Source organism: Leuciscus leuciscus (assembly GCF_965113295.1).
Source record: "Leuciscus leuciscus genome assembly, chromosome: 14".
Classification (NCBI taxonomy): Eukaryota; Metazoa; Chordata; class Actinopteri; order Cypriniformes; family Leuciscidae; genus Leuciscus; species Leuciscus leuciscus.
In genome coordinates, this window is record NC_138738.1 from 39,892,509 (window position 1) to 39,909,517 (window position 17,009).

General features: G+C 37.4%; 2 protein-coding genes across 2 annotated transcripts in view; both read right to left on the minus strand.

The window, feature by feature from the left end:
* Nucleotides 1-1,766: 1,766 nt before the first annotated feature.
* The window catches only part of LOC309473899 (uncharacterized protein), a 46,450-nt gene continuing 31,207 nt past the window's right edge, over nt 1,767-17,009 (minus strand). The window contains exon 2 of the mRNA XM_082136150.1: nt 1,767-1,788. Within this exon, the coding sequence (XP_081992276.1) occupies nt 1,782-1,788 (7 nt within the window). The 3' untranslated portion in view covers nt 1,767-1,781. The remainder of the gene's footprint in view (nt 1,789-17,009) is intronic.
* On the minus strand, nt 11,225-15,490 carry LOC309514003 (outer dynein arm-docking complex subunit 3-like; the record flags this gene model as incomplete). Its single annotated transcript, XM_082190121.1, has 8 exons — nt 11,225-11,314; nt 12,209-12,235; nt 12,825-12,950; nt 13,919-14,020; nt 14,491-14,652; nt 14,780-14,857; nt 14,965-15,077; nt 15,421-15,490. The coding sequence occupies 8 exons, from the start codon at nt 15,488-15,490 to the stop codon at nt 11,225-11,227; spliced, it is 768 nt and encodes a 255-aa protein (XP_082046247.1).

Sequence of the window (17,009 nt, forward strand, 5' to 3'; positions counted from 1 at the left end):
CCTGATTATCTATTTTCTAATTGCCTAGTATATTTACTTCTTATTTATTAAATCCAGACAATTGGTTGATGAAACATCGATTAAAATTAAGATACAATTAATACAAAACGAAATTAAATTTAAAGACAGGCTTTGTGCTTTCAGTTTGAGGTCTCTGTGAAAGTTTTAAAACATTATTTCAGTGCCGCTTTAGAGCGCTCACGTCCGTAACGGAGAACTGTCTGTAAATATTTATTTATTTTGTGTGTGTGTGAAATAAATTTCTAAAAAAATGCGACTTAGTCCAGTGCGACTTAGGCAATATATGTTTTTTCTTCCTCGTGGCGCATTTTTTGACTGATATGCGACTCCGGAGCGACTTATAAAATAGGCTACGGTAAGTTATTTATTCTTTTTGTGCAAATGTCCCATAAAGTGCCATCCTTTAAGGATTCATTTATGTCCCGTTGACCGGTCCATTGCATTACGAATAAAAGCAGAATCAATAAAGTCAAAAATGTAATGTGCAGAGTTTTATAGTCTTGATATTGTTTCTTATTCAAAAGTGGCGACGCCCCTTTTTTTTTCAGAATTGCGAGATATGAAGTCAGAATTGTGAGAAATAAAGTCGCAATTCTGAGTAATAAAGTCGCAATTGGGAGATATAAAGTAAGAATTGCATGATATTCGTCGAAATTTCGTGTTATAAAATCAGAATTGTGAGATATAAACTATTCTGAGGTAAAAAAAAAATATAGAAAGCTTGAAATGTCTTCTTTTAAACAGAACAATTCAAAAAGTAAACAGACTGCTGCATGTGTAATTTTTAGAAAACACTTGTTCATTAATAAACAATTAAAATGTCTCCTTGCTATATTTTACATATTCATAATCATTACTTTTGCCGGTTCTTTGTGACAGCTTTTAGGCCTTTATTGGCAGCGCCACCCTTACATGTTACATGAACGCGTCACCACCGCATCAGCACCGAAAACAGGAGATTTTTCAATCCCTGTTTTGGCAGGGGAAAACTGATCAGAAAATGTAACGAAACATTGTAGAAATGTAGTGGAGTAGAAAGTATAATAATTGCTGCAAAATGTAACGAAGTAAAAGTCAAAAGTAGCCAATGCACTATTGATTCTACTTATGTAAAGTAAAGATATGTGAAAAATGTACTTAAATAAAGTAACAAAGTATTTGTACTTCGTTACATTCCACCACTGCTGATTAACAGTAATGTAAATGCTAAATGTCCTAATACCTGTTAATACTACAACAATGCAAAGTATTTGCTCTTAACCTTGCAGTTTTTCACATATCATGTAACACTCAATTTCTCCATTTCTTTGCACAAAACTCTCCAGAAATTGCCATTTAATGTTGGGTTTTTTCCTTCTTTTTTTTCAGGGGAGCATACCTCCGGACTCCCCTAGGGAGAGCCCCCCCACATAATAAATCCCAATTTAACCCCTGGTTGTATATTCCTCAAAAGTTCTTGTGATATCACTAGTTGACAACAGTACTATTTTCGGAAATCATAGGCTATGATATTGTGCAGGTGCACGTGATGCAACGCTGTCAGAGCCGACAGACTCGTGTGTCAGACTAATTTCAGTGCAAAATAATTAGGTCAAAAACGATTTAAAGGGATAGTTCACTTTGAAATTAATTTTTGGTATGTTTTAGCTTACCTCAAGGGCATCCAAGATGTAGGTGTCTTTTTTTCCGCAGTAGTTTCAATTTTGATATTTTTAGGTCAAACCGTTCTTGTCTGTCAGTCATATAATGCAGGTCTATGGTCACCACCTCAAAGAGCATGCACAGAGTCCAAATTAAAACAATTCCCTGTCGTCCAAATTAAACAATTCCCCATCGTAAGTACACATTGATGGCCTAAGACACGAAACGAGCGGTTTGTGTGAAAAAACGAACAGTATTTATATAGTTTTTACCTCTTATACACAGCCATGTCCAAGTGATCTGACGTGTACGCAGACTGGTGCATAGATATATACACACTACAGGGTGGGCCTTTTATATGGATACACCGCAACAACATGGGAATGGCTGGTGACACCAAAGTCCCGTTTGTGGCACACCAGTACATGTGAGGGGGCAAACTCCTCAAGACGGGTGGTGACCATGACATATACTAATGTGTATTGTTCACTGTTCGTTTTCTCACACAAACCGCTCGTTTCGTGTCTTAGGCCATCAATGTGTACTTACGATGGGGAATTGTTTAATTTGGACGACGGGGAATTGTTTTAATTTGGACTCTGTGCATGCTCTTTGAGATGGTGACCATAGACCTGCATTATATGACTGACAGACAAGAACGGTTTGACCTAAAAATATCAAAATTGAAACTACTGCGGAAAAGACACCTACATCTTGGATGCCCTTGAGGTAAGCTAAAACATACCAAAATTTAATTTCAAAGTGAACTATCCCTTTAAAGCTGCCGTCGGCAAGTCTGGCAGATTGGGTCGATTAGCCAAAATTTTGAATGTTTACAACTCTCATGCCCCTCCCCACTACCAGCGAGCACCCTCCCATCGAGGTCGTGCTCGTCAGTGCGTCACTGTGCGTGTGTACCTGATTTTCTGTGAACGCGTCCGTCTCTTCAGCATCTATCAACACCATGGACTCGGAGGTAGGCTGCCCTGGCTAATCTATCCATAGATAGCAATAACCGAGGAATTGGAAGCATTTTTGTAGATTTTCTCTCCGCCATCACGCTTCATGCAATCTCCTAGCGAACTTCAGGCGTGGCGTGTGCACGTGATATTAACGTGCGCGAGTGAGGGGGGATCTGTGGCGTGTGCACGACCTGTGATTGACAGTCAGATCTCACACCCCCCTGCGCTGATTGGACCTGATGAAGCGGGAGCGGTGGATTTTTGCAAAACAAATAACACGCTCCAGGTGGAGTTAGAAGCTCGGGTTTTTTTCTAAAACCACCTTATTTATGTTGTTCTGTCGGATTATAGTGTCAATTTCACTGAATATGATCAAAAAAATTTTGCAGACGGCAGCTTTAATATACTGCAAATAGCCTACTTGTTTTTTATGTTTATTTATAATTCATTTAGGCGGACAACAAGGCTACCAAGTACTGCGTACAGTGCGCAGCTAATTCATTTAACTTTTTTTTTTCTAACGTCATTTTTAGTCGAAAATTTCAGGATTTCAGTCGACCAAGATTTTCTTTGGTTGATTACAGCCCTACAAAAAACAAAGTCTCTCCATTTCAGAAGTCAAAAAAAAAAAAAAAAAAAAATCCAAAAATCAAAGTCTTTTGAGTCTGGAAAACTAAAGAAAATTGTAATTATCCTACCAGATGATGGTTTCAAATTATGGTTCAAAAGGGAAGGTCCATGGGCACTGGTCAGCTAGCCATTTGTGCACATTTAATTGCATCCACTAGGTAGACGATTCACCTCCACAGGATTATTTATGGCACAAAACAGTAGGGCTGTGCAATTAATTGAATTTCGATTTCGATTTCGATTTTTGCTCCCAACGATCACCAAAATAGTATAATCGAGTAAAAAACGATTATTTTGCCATGTTCTGTTTTGAAAGAACGCTCTTATTTTGTCTTGTGTTCTGAATGACGCGCGCACGCGCACATCCGCCCCTCCCGATGCCATAAACTCTCTCAGCTTGAATGTTTAAACTGATAAAACTTAAAACGAAGTAAAAATTATCAACTTTAGTTACGATGCAATGCTGGCCCGATTGTGCAAGTGACAATTCCATCATGTCCCGACTCCTGAACGCGAATGTGTAGTTTCGACGCTTGCCTTGTCCAGCGCATTTTGAGAGACAGAGAGAGAGAAGACGCATCACCGCTGAACACTCACGCGGTTTGTGAAATTGCGTCTTGGAGAAAGTTTTAAAATTATTGATTTGATTTTATAATCTGTGTGGATTCATTTAGGCTACTCATACAATCTACATGCTAAAGTGAATCAATGTTTGCGGGGGAATTTCCCGCATTAGGCTATAAGTGGTAGACCTGCGGGAATATATTAAAATACTATACTATTTATTTTAATAGTTCAAAAAGTACAATCAATGTTCAAATTTCGATTTTTTAAGAATTGTTGAAAGGTGTCTTTGGTAACACTTTACAATAAGGTTCATTAATTAGCATTAGTTATAATGAACAATACTTCTACAGCATTTACTAATCTTAGTTAATATTAATTTCACCACTTACTAATACGTTATTAAAATGAAAGGTTGTATTTGTTAACATTAGTTAATGCACTGTAAACTTAACATAAACAAACAATGAACAGCTGTATTTGTATTAACTAACATTAAAAAAGATTAATAAATACTGTAACAAATGTATTTCTCATTGTTAGTTCATGTTAGTTAATACATTAACTAATGTTAACGAATTAACATTATTGTAAAGTGTTACCGTGTCTTTTTAATAAATGCAACACGTTCCCAAAGTCATGTGAAATAATCGTGTTACATAATCGTGATTTCAATACTGACCAAAATAATCGTGATTATGATTTTTTCCATAATCGAGCAGCCCTACAAAACAGGATACACTTGCCGATCACGTTCACATAGGAAAAAAACAGAGAACAAGAAAACGCAGCCTTGGAAAACACAAGGCAAACGTACAATAATTAATTTCTGATTCAACATTTCAGTAACAAATCATATAACTTACATGCGCAGCTCAAATGACACATTAATCCAAAATTTCGACAGTTATTTAACACATCGACACTCATTAATCGCTCATTGTCTCAACTCATGATACAATGATCATTGTTAAGGCCAATTTATACTTCTGCGTCGGGTGCGCGTAGAAGGTACGGCGTAGCATACGCATTGACGTGTACCATACGTCGTACCCTTCGCCGTACCCTGACGCGCACCTCCTCAAAAATGTAAAGTTAAGCCTTGTTTATACTCGACGCAGCCGCAAGATCGCGAGGCGCGCGCGGCAAAAATGACGTCATTGCGGAGTGGGCGGTCTCGCGCGTTGGGTTCGCAAGACCCAATTTCGCCTGGCGGTGTGCACGGCACTTTTTGTAACATCGCGCGCGGCGCCGCATCCGAAGATGAACGATTTCGAGGCAACTTTGTCCGAGCTGGTACGTCTGTACCAGCATGTTTATGATCCTTCCATGCGGGACCATAGAGACAGTCAGATGGCACAGAATTCCTGGAGGGAAATTGCGAAGACGTTGGGGAAGGAAGACGTATTTTGTCGAAAAGTTTGGAAAAATCTTCGAGACAAATTTGTCAAAGCCAAGTTTTAGCTGACATGCTTGCAAAAGTGGACCCAAGGAAGAAGCTTGATGTAAAGTTCAAGCTGAATCAGGTCCTTTTTGATGCACTGAGGGACAACGATGCATAGACTTTATTTGCCATTACACACATTACAAAGTACTTAGAATTTTAAATAATACACAATCGATAAATTTTTTTTAATTCATTTACAAAAGAGATTTGTATTTATAGTTTGCTGTGAAATAAAAACAAAAACTAAAGATTTTATTTTGTGTTTGCATTTATAAATGTCTTCATAAATAAAAGTGAGGCAGTACACTGATGGTAACAGACAGTGATTAACCTCATTCTTTTGTCTCTATACACATAGAAACATTTACATTGATGGCGACCAATAAAAGCCTCTCATTTTGTGAATAGAAACACATTTCTATTAAGCACCCAGTTTGCACTTGTCTAAAGTAACTGCTTACATTTACAGTAGCAGAAGTTTGCCCTGCTGATAAAATTAAAGTTTAAACACTCTTCAATAAGGCTTCAGCTTGTAGTTTTGTATTACAAACTCAGTTACTGTAAATGCTATATTAACAAAAAATAAAAACGTATATTTTTATTAACATTGCCAAAGAGTAAAAAGGTAACGCATGTTTTTATGTTAGTTAATGCCACATGCAGTGCTCGAAGTGGGGCGGTACTCACCGGTACGCAGTACCGGCACTTCTACATTTTACTCTTAAGCGTACCTGCACTTTTTCTTGCGTACCGCTACTTCTCGCATGTAGCCGGTACTCTACCACTGACAGAAAAAGCGTCAGTGTCACGCCCGTTTCACATATACTCCGTTTGCAGTGCGTATTTTTTCCCGCACCCATGTTAACAGCTTTCACACTGCATGCGGATGCGGTCCGGCGATCCGTTCCAGGTGCGGTTCGTATACAGTAATGCAGCGTTCATTTCCGCACAAATCTATTTCTGCTGTGCTGCACGCGCTGAATTAAAGTGACAGCACATGGTTCGTGGTCAAAATTAACACAGAATGACATGAAAGTATAATAATTTCACCATAAATGCATTTAAATTAAATTAAATGTAGTAATCTCACCATAATTGTATTTTTGGACTTGCAGACTTGGAGGAGTTCCGTTTGCACGCACGACTTGTTTAAATATGTTGTTAATAAATAACAAACAATAAATTGTTGTTGTACCTGCAATATCTCCAAGTTTAGTTTTTCACTGTAGAAATTTCAAATGTCATGATTTGCCAATGCAAAAGTGCAGGCAGCTGACAGTCTTGCCTGGGCCCTGGACGAGATAATCTTAGATGCGCACAATTCACACCCCGCGTTAATTGAAGAGAAAAAAATCTCCAAATGCTCCACGTGAAACTGCGGTCTTCCAACCTTTTACTATCATGTCAAAAATGATTTTGATTAATATATGCGCGAGGGAGAGAGAGCAAGACAGCGCTCGACGTGTTGTTTGAAGACGTGAGTGCGCGCGTGCGGCTGGGGCGCTCTCTCTCTCTCTCTATATATATATATATATGCTCGTTATGCGCCTTGTCAGGCGATCAGCACTCATTCTATTCTATCACTCGCCGATCAAATAAGGCTTTGACGGGACAAAAATTTGCTTTGGCGGCCACCAAAAAAAATTTCAATGCAGGAAAACCGCTGACAAGGCTCGGGAACATTGTATTGGCTGCGCTGTTTTGTACCTTGCTCTAAGTTGACTTTACTAGTTCCAGCTTCACCGTCACCACCTTTTTTTAAATATTTGTTTAGAAAATCTCCCAGGCCTCTATTTTCCTTTTCTCTTCTTCTCTTTTCTGAGCACCGGACATTTTGAGCGTAGCCTACTGAACTTCAAATCAAATGACATCAAATTTTGATCAGTGGCCAAACCATTTTTGTGTTGGGGGTGTTTTTTGTTTTTACCACTATTTCAAGGACAATTAGGAAGAAAACAAATAAAAAGCTTTTATGTAACTCAAATATTACATATTTTTTCCACAAATAGGACTATTTTTAAATGTTTAAAAAAATTATTCCATAATTTAATGAGGGCCCAGCTGCCCCCTCTCCGCCCCCCTCCTTACTAGAGAGTACCGGCACCTTTTTCCCCCCACTTCAAGCACTGGCCACATGACTACATTAGTCAACATTTTAAGTGGATCTTAAAAGTTTATCAAAGTTGTCTTAAGACAGCAACAGGTATCATTCAAAAATAATTGTAGAATTTTGATGAAAGGTTTTGATCCACGCAAACTACTTCTTCACTGCTGTTTCCCGGTGGTTTAGAGGTAAATTACTCCGAGTCGCCCCCTGTCGTTTCAAAGAATAACACAACGGCGCGCGCGTCAAGTATAAATGCCGGTCTGCGGTGACTCGCGCTCTTGCGGCTGCGTCGAGTATAAACAAGGCTTTACGCGTCGCGGCGGACCGCAAGATCTGTGATTGGTCGGCTGGATTCCTCCTACGCATTTCCGGAATGATCTTCTGCACTCTGCACCGCCCGCCCGCCATTTTTAAATTCCGAAGATCAGTGAAGAGCCATGGAAATAGACCAAGTGACCGAGAGATTGCTTGAAGTGCGGAAATACAGCCATCTGTATGACATTGCTCGTAGAAACCTAAACTCAAAACAGCCGCTAGGAATGTAAACACAGTGGAACTGGAACATTAAAACCCACCCGCGCCAACTAGCGTTTCGGCGGTGTAACTGCAGAGCAACACAGACATTCGCAGAAGTATAAATGCTCACGACGGCGTCGCCTACGTGCGTAGCCTACGACGTACACTACGGCGTACACTCGACGCAGAAGTATAAATTGGCCTTTACACGTGGTAGCTTTAGCCCACGGCTAACTAGTTCAGCTCGCGCTGTGAGTGCGGCCTACTCGACTCAGCTCATATCAAATCATTTCTGAAATTGACATATCTTTCATAAGATAACATATGATAAAAAAAAAAAAAGTCACTCATCAAAACGAGATTGCATTATATATTCAATTAAAGAAGATTATTCAATAAAGATTATCACTCTGGGATCCACTAAATCTTTACTCCGATTTCCACTTCACCTTTCTCACTCTGACGACAACACTCCAGGCTGATGCATCCAAAGTTTCCAAGTGCACACAATCACATTTCCCGATAGATTATGATTATCATTTAGTAGAAGGAGTTTCTGGAGAAATGCTCCGTTCTGCTGTCTCATCTGATCTGTTCTCATCTGATTCCCTTCCCTCTGCTCATGCGGACAGCAGCGCGGGCGCGACCTGTGGGCGGGCCTTATGAAAATGCCGCTACTGTTGGCTCTCAGGGGTGTCAGTCACTGCAGCACAATCAGTGATTGGATGAATCGCGTGCTATTGCCCAGTGGTGTGATCGAGTGCATCAAGTAAAGAAAAAAAAGAAAGAAATTAATTAAATTTGTCCAGAACAGAGCAACACGACTCAATTTAAACTGTTGTAGAAGAGCTAATATACCAAGAATGCACTGGTGAAGGATTGTCTCTGCTTTATTTTATAAGAATTATTTATGTGTCTAGAGTTCCTAATGTCCTGTACTCCCAACTTTTGTATAGTAGTACTAGTCATATTTTTTACACCAGGATGAATAAAAGGGATGTTTTTTATTTCCTGTTTCGAAAACCACTGGTAAACAACGGACTGTAATGTATAGAGGAATGAAAATATGGAATGATTTACCATTGATATATTACACATTTTTACAAGAAAAAGTAGTTTTTAAAAAATATTTAAAGGAACATTTAATGACACTATATATAGTAAATTGTTGATTTTGATATTTGGAATGAATGTTGGGTTAGTATGTTTCATTGACTTGACTTTTTATTGTTGTTGATTACATGTAGTTTTGTATTTTTTACTTGTTGGGACCCCAGGAAGAGTAGACACTGCCTAGGTAGTGGCTAATGGGGATCCACATAAACAAATAAACTTAGATGATTGATGGAAAATACCATTTACAGCCAATACAGGCAATTTACTTAGGAAAGCTTTTTTTGACAGTTATAGCACCACGTCTTGCCTGATCTCCACCACTTTTATTAGGTGTCCTCAAAAGGTGCCCATACATGTCTGCAGGGCAGGGTTAAATACTAGTATATGAAACGTATAATTTAAAATACATTAAATACATTAATGACTCGTTATAACGTAGTACAAACGTCTTCTATAATAAAGTGATTTTGGTTGATTTGTAAGCAGGCACTAAAGCGATTACCCATAAAACGTGCTTTGAACCAATCGGATTGCTTGGGTCCTCAGCCCGGACCCATCACTTCAGAGTGACCGGATACTTCACCACACGTTCTATATAGTATGAATACCGTTAGTATGAAAGTTATGGTGATTCAAAAATTGCTTGTAAGTTAGAATATGACCAGAATCATCAAAGACAGATAGAATGCAATTAAAATTATTGTTAAACCATCTAGGGAAAAAGAGAGATTTATTTCTAACGGTTATATCCGCGTTATTCCAAAGGAGAACTTTGTGGGGGGGGAAAGCAATGGACAAAACACAATTTCCACGAGAGAAGGCATTGCTGATGAAAGTTAGATAAGGAGATGGGTAACTTGCTAGGTAAAAAGTTACACTTTAATAGGAAAGACAGGCCACCGAGTTTGTTGAAGATATTATTAGGAATGAAAAACCATAACGACACTGGATTCACAAGGCATCTTTTCAGCCAGTTTACTTTAAAGGTGTTTATAGTATCAGCAAAATCTAAAAAGTCAAGGCCACCTTCACCTCTGGAATTAGAGAGTACTTCTTTTTTCAATTTGTGAGGCCTATTTTTCCAAATAAAATCCAAAAATATTTTGTTAATTTCCCTTATAGCTTTATCATTGATAAACAAAGAAAGAGCAGGGTATACAAAGCGAGAGAGCCCTTCCACCTTAGATAAAAGGACTCTACCGTATAATGAAAGATCTCTCTGAAGCCAGATGTTAAAGATGTTTTTAGTTTTTGTCATTTTATCAGAAAAGTTTAAAAGAAAAGTAAAAGTCGGTAAAAGTTTAAATCAGAAAAGTTTAAAAAATCCAACTGGATTTTTAGTGATATAGATATTTTACACAGTTTTTAACTGGGATCCCCTCCAATGATGTCTCATCTATATCATGAATTGAGATAATTTCACATTTCGAAATGTTAAGTTTTAGACCCGAAGCACAAGAAAATTGTTCCACCAATTCCAGAGCATTAGGTAACTGTTTTTTATCCTCCAAGAATAGTGTGGTGTCGTCAGCTAACTGTGCAATTTTAAACTCTCGATCAAATATAGAGATTCCTGTCAAACTTTCATTTTGGTTAATCCTTACACAAAGTAGTTCAGTGGCTAAAAGAAATAAAAACAGCCCTGTCTGACTCCACGATGGATGTCAAACCTTTTGGATGTATCAAAGTTAACGATCACTGAGCTGTTAATATCTCTATAAAACATGGTTACAGTATCAATAAATGATTTACCGAATCCAAATAACTCTAGAGTGCGAAAAAGAAATGTGTGTTCTAAGGAATCAAAAGCTTTTTGAAAATCAAGAAAAAGTATGAGACCATCTGAGTGAATTAAATTAGAGTAATCTAGCACATCTAATACTAACCTTTTATTATTAGATATGTGACGGCCTTTCATGAAGCCCGACTGAGATTCTGAAATAATGTTATTTAGACCAGTACGTAATCTTTTAGCATAAGTAAGTAAGTAAGTAAGTAAGGTTTATTTATAGAGCGCTTTTCACAGATACAATCACAAAGTGCTTTACAAAGTGCAATCATACTAATAAAACTTACAATTATACAATATAAATAAAAAGGCAATAAAGCCCAGTCAACTAAAAGCTTGTTGAAATAACAGTGTCTTAAGTTGCTTTTTAAAAGAATCGACAGAGTCGGCCACACGGAGGGACAGAGGCAAGGCATTCCACAGTCTGGGGGCTACAACCTGAAAAGACCGGTCACCCCGGGTTTTATAGCGAGTCTTTGGGACGAATAAAAGACTCTGGCCTGAGGATCGAAGGGCACGGCCTGGGGAGTAGGGGAGCAACAAATCAGCAATGTATTGTGGGGACTGGCCATTTAAAGCTCTAAAGGTTAAGACTAATATTTTAAAATCAATTCGAAATTTGATGGGTAGCCAGTGTAGGGAGGATAAAATGGGTGTGATGTGTGTCCTTCTGCTAGATCCTGTTAAAAGCCTTGCCACAGCATTTTGAACCATTTGAAGACGATTTAAAGCAGATTTGTTGAAATAAGTAAAAAGAGAGTTACAATAATCTAAACGTGACGAAATAAAAGCATGGATAACCATCTCAAGATCAGAGTCCGATAAAATTGACCTCAATTTAGCAATATTTCTTAGATGATAAAAACAATTTCTGACCAGAAGTCTAGAATGGTAGTCCAAAGACATTGACTGGTCAAACCAAACGCCAAGATTTCTGAGACTCGACTGGACAGTTGAGCTCAGAGAACCAAGGTGTTGGAGAATTGATGGGATTTTGTTATCTGGGGCAACAATTAGGGTTTCAGTCTTTTCTGAATTTAATTGGAGACAGTTACTAGCAAGCCACGATTTTACACAAGAAATACTATCCAACAAATCTGTTAGTTTGTGGAACTCAGTGTCATTGAACGAGCAATACAACACTAACCCTAAACAGAGGCTAACATTTTATAATCTAATGTTAAAAGAGTAAAAGGCCGCCAATTGTCAATTAATAAAGGGTCCTTGCTTGACTTGGGTATAAGGGATATAACTCCCTGTTTCATTGTAGAGGTCATCTCTCCCTGACTGATGCATTCCTTATACATATGAAATAAAGGCAATTTAATAAACTCCCAAAAGTGAAGATAGAATTCTACTGAAAGCCTGTCAATACCAGGGGATTTACCAATTTTCATTGAGTGCAGACTGCACACCTTCTCGTCCTGAAGCTGCAGCTCAGCCTGGACACACACACACACACACACACACATCTTAATGAAATGAGGCATTTATAGAGCGCTCTCCCCTCAACCACCACCAGTGTGCAGCATCCACTGTCAGAACAATGGCGCCAGTGCGCTCACCACACACCAGCTATAGGTGGAGAGGAGAGAGAGTGATAAAGCCAATTGAAAGCATGAGGATTCTTATTCGTAGGCCATGATTGATAAAGGCCAATGGAGGGAATTTGGGCAGGACACCGGAGTTACACCCCTACTCTTTACGAGAAGCATTACTTGCACAACCTTTACCATGGCACACTTACACGTATGCTTGCTTTATTATCTCATTACATTTTTTGGTTACACTTTATTTTACGGTGTCATTGTTACAGTGTAATTATATATTTAAGTACTGAGTAATATTAATTAAGTGCAAGTACTTACTATAGGGTTAGGATTAGGGTTTGATTGAGGGTTAGTTGCATGTAATTATGCATAATTAACTGTTAATACTATTGTAAGTACATGTAACATATGTAACAAGGACACTGTAAAATAAAGTGTTACCCATTTTTTTTTTATCATTTATTAAATGCTTTGTCTTTACCATGGCTGCATCCTTTGAGAAGTGAGCGTCACCGTTCGTGACCTGCAGTTCTTTGAGCACTTGTGTCTGCCGGTGGATCTCTGCCTCCATCCTGTCCAGCCGTGGCTGAAATGTAAAACTGTCTCCCTGAAGAAACAAATAAGAGGATAATCATAAATGTTTATTTACCATGATGCTGTTCAAAAGATTGGGGTCGCTAAGAGTTTTAATCTTAAAGGGATTATTCACCCAAAACTGAAAATTCTGTCATTATTTACTCACCCTCATGTGGTTCCAAACCCATAAGACTTTCGTTCATCTTCGGAACACAAATGAAGATATTTTTCTGTCCCTCTATTGACAGCCTATGCAACTACCACTTTCAAGCCCCAGAAAGGGAATAAGTAATCACCGAAAAAGCACCGTGGCGCATGTGTGTTGTTGTTGCATGAACGCATGCTGGAGATTAATATTTTGTAAATAAGGTGGTAAATTATGTTTGTTTTTTTCGCAATATTTAATATTATTATATATTAGAATATTAAGAATATTTATTTTAAATATTTTTAAAAGATTACTTTAATGATGTCTATACTACCTTTCTGGGGCTTGAAAGTGGTAGTTGCGTAGCTGTCAATGGAGGGACAGAAAGCTCTCAGATTTCATAAAAAAGATCTTAATTTGTGTTCCGAAGATGAAGAGTAATTAATGACAGAATTTTCAATTTTAGCTGAACTAACCCTTTAATGAAAGAAGTCTCTTATGCACACCTGTACAATTTAAAATAACTGTTTTCTATTTTAATCTATTTTATAATGTAATTTTTTCCTGTGATCAAAGCTGAATTTTCAGCAGCCATTCTTCATTCCCAGTGTCACATGATCCTTCAGAAATCATTCTAATATGCTGATTTGGTGCTCAAGAAACATTTATGATTATTATAAGAATATATTTTGAATGGTATGGATGAGTGTCATTGGATACATTGGATTGCTTAAATTTTCAACATTAAATATATGGGGTATCATGCTTTATAATACACATCTGTGTGGGTTTATGTGTGTGTGCTGTGTCAGTCTGTACATGAACCAGTTCATCTGTTCTTTCTCAGATACCTGTAGTTTGTCCTTCTCTTTGAGGTATCCTCGCATTACGTTCTTTGCTTCATGACGTTTCAGCTGCGCTTCCTCCAATCTGTTTTCCAGAATGCGCAATTTCTATAAAACAAGCACACAAGTTCATTCATTTTCTTGCTTGAACTAACATATTTAATTGTGCTCATCGATACAGGGTGGCTAAACACTCTGCTTCCCACTAATCAAGACAGAGGGGAAGACGAAAGACTTGAGAGAAGGAAGAAGAGCATTTACAATGGAAGAATGACCACTTAGGGAAACTTATGGCAGAGTTCCCTTCTTTACTCTAATTCTCATTATGATGTGCAAAAAAATCGTATTCTCGTGAATTGTTTAGATTATATAATAATAATGGTGATAATAAAACTGTGGGCATGGTTTACAGTAATTACAGTAAGGAGAAATTGGGACAAAAATGATTTGACTGGAAAAAAAGGCTCAATATTCTTACTGCTTTTTTTCCTTTCGATTTTGGGAGGAAACCTGGACAATTCTTAAATTGTAAGATTCACCAGTGTTCATTCAAAATAAAAAAAAGAGACAATTTCTACCTTTTCCTCGTCTAGTTCCTGGTTGTCAGGCAGAGGCTTCATGCTCTCGTACTGGCGCTTCAACTCCTCCAAACGCTGCCTCTGTGTGTCAGTGGTTTGTTTCAAAGCATTCAGCTTCTTCGCTTTATCACAAACCTCCTTCTCCAGCACCGTCAGAGCCGACTGCACAACAAAAATGACTGTCAACCACAACTGATATGCAGGTGATTCTGTAACCACTGGATAGTACAAGTGAAAGAAGTGGAAAAAGGTTTTTAAATAACTGATATAAAGGTTCATTTAACCTCACCTTAACGGGCATGTTCCTAAATGATTCATTCTCCATCCCACGGTCTTGAAAAACATCCTTGGTTACTTGTTCCTCTCCCTGGAACAACCAAGACCAAGATATGCATCAAATACAGCTATAACGTGACTTAAATGATATGGATATGTTTTAACATTACATATGTGTGTGTGTTCATAATGTCTGACCTCAGCCAGTTTCTTGCGCATGTTTTCATTCGCATGTTTCAGCTGCCAGATGGTTTCTCTGTTCTTCTCGATGACAGACTGAGAGCTTTCGAAATTCGCGCTTCTTTCTCTCTCTAGTGGACAGAGAGAAACATTCATGCGAAGTTGGGTTTAATTAATGCAATATTAACTTTCTGTAGACAATTTTACTGAGCTCTTTATTCAATTTAAAGGTAATATAAATGTATTAAACAGCTATAGAAGCAACTTTGCTATATAATAACTCCAGGCTGACATTACAACACAACATTGCCATCCTTGAGAATACATTATTAATAAGAGCAATAATAAGAAAACAATTGAAATACTCATTATTCCACTACTGCCGCAATATTACTGACTATTTAAGCAGGTTTTAAGTTAACGTTAACTGTTTCAGCTTAATTGGCGAAATCTGTAATAAAAAACTTAAGTTACCCAGAAGTAGAATTTTTCGCTGGAGCTCGGAAACATTTCGCTGAATAGCTTGCTTATTGACGCCAGGCATTTTTATGAATATTTATTATATTATAAACTAAACCGCCGTCTGCCCTGCCCGGAGTGAACTGTGCATTACTCCAGATAGGAGAGAACTGAGAAATAGAAGGTGTATCACCAATATGTTTGTGAGCTTTGAACCATATATCCAGTGGCGTAGGCAGAAATTGTATTTTGGGCGGGCCAGTGAAAAAGTGAGTGGGCCTATAGTTTTTCCTAGAAAAAAAAAATGACTTAAATAATTAAACCTTAGAGATTAGAAAAAAAGAATAGACAAACTGCAAAAACAGTTACACCTTTATTTTGCAATATTCGGCAAAGGCAATAACAAAACACTGTCTAATCATCATGTTCAACCAACAGAGCTCAGTAATTAGGCTGGAAAAACCACCAGCAATAAGGGTGCAGAAGCGATGGCGGAGCAACATATTGATTTAGAACGCGAACGCCAACTTTTGTTGAATTTAGGAGAAATCTACAGACGCAAATAGACAAAATGTAGTAAAATAAAGACCAAAATGTGTATTTTGGACTTTTTTTCAGCACAAGTCTGAAAGAAGGCATTGAAGACAAATGGCCAAAAATCTCAAAATTGACCAGTGAAAAAAAAACCCTATGTTTTTGCCTGCCGTGTCTCGCCTTAAATCACTTCAGACCTGAATTATGTTTTAAGTTTCTGAAAAATATAAAAGTACATTTTCCCAGCTCATGAGGCTTCTATAAATGAGAACAAATAAAAAAAAAATTAAAAATGTTTGGCTTTAATTGTAAATTTTTTTGTCCATTTCAATGGACGTCAGGTCAAAACAGGTGTACTTCACAAAAATGTACCAACATAAAATTAAATAATAAACATAAAAATTGTTAGTATATACTTAAAGCTTTTTCTCAAGGTCAAAAACTTTCCAACAGTATACCATTTCAACTTTAATTTTGAGGTTTTTGTTTTATAGATTGCACATTGTTTGTAACAAACTAAATATCTTAGAATCAATCAATATGGTCATGTTAGAGTCATTTTCTTTGCGCATCTTTCTTTTTTTAGATCAAAAACTTGAACATTACAACATTTCAACTTTAATTGTAAGGTTTTTGCTTTATAGATCGCACATTTGTTTATTTATAACAAAATAAACCTAGGAATCAATCAACGCATTCACTTTAGAGTAATTTACTGTGTGCATCTTTGAAACAATTTCTCTGTTAACGATTTCTTGTATTTCTACAGTACATTATGGCAGCACGGTTGCCATGCATGATGCATGTATTTCGATTTCCAGTAACTACTGTAATTCACTTTACAGTACACAAGATCAGTACTGTAAACTACCAAATAGTACTTTACTGGATTTGTACTGTATTTCGTCATTTGATCTGCTTTTGCTGTAATTAATTATACGGTGTTGTACTGTAATATCTATATTGATACATTACTGATAAATATTATTATAATTTTCAAAATAATTACTAATAATGATAATATTATATCATAATATAATATGTAGTTATTAGGAAATATAGGCTATAAT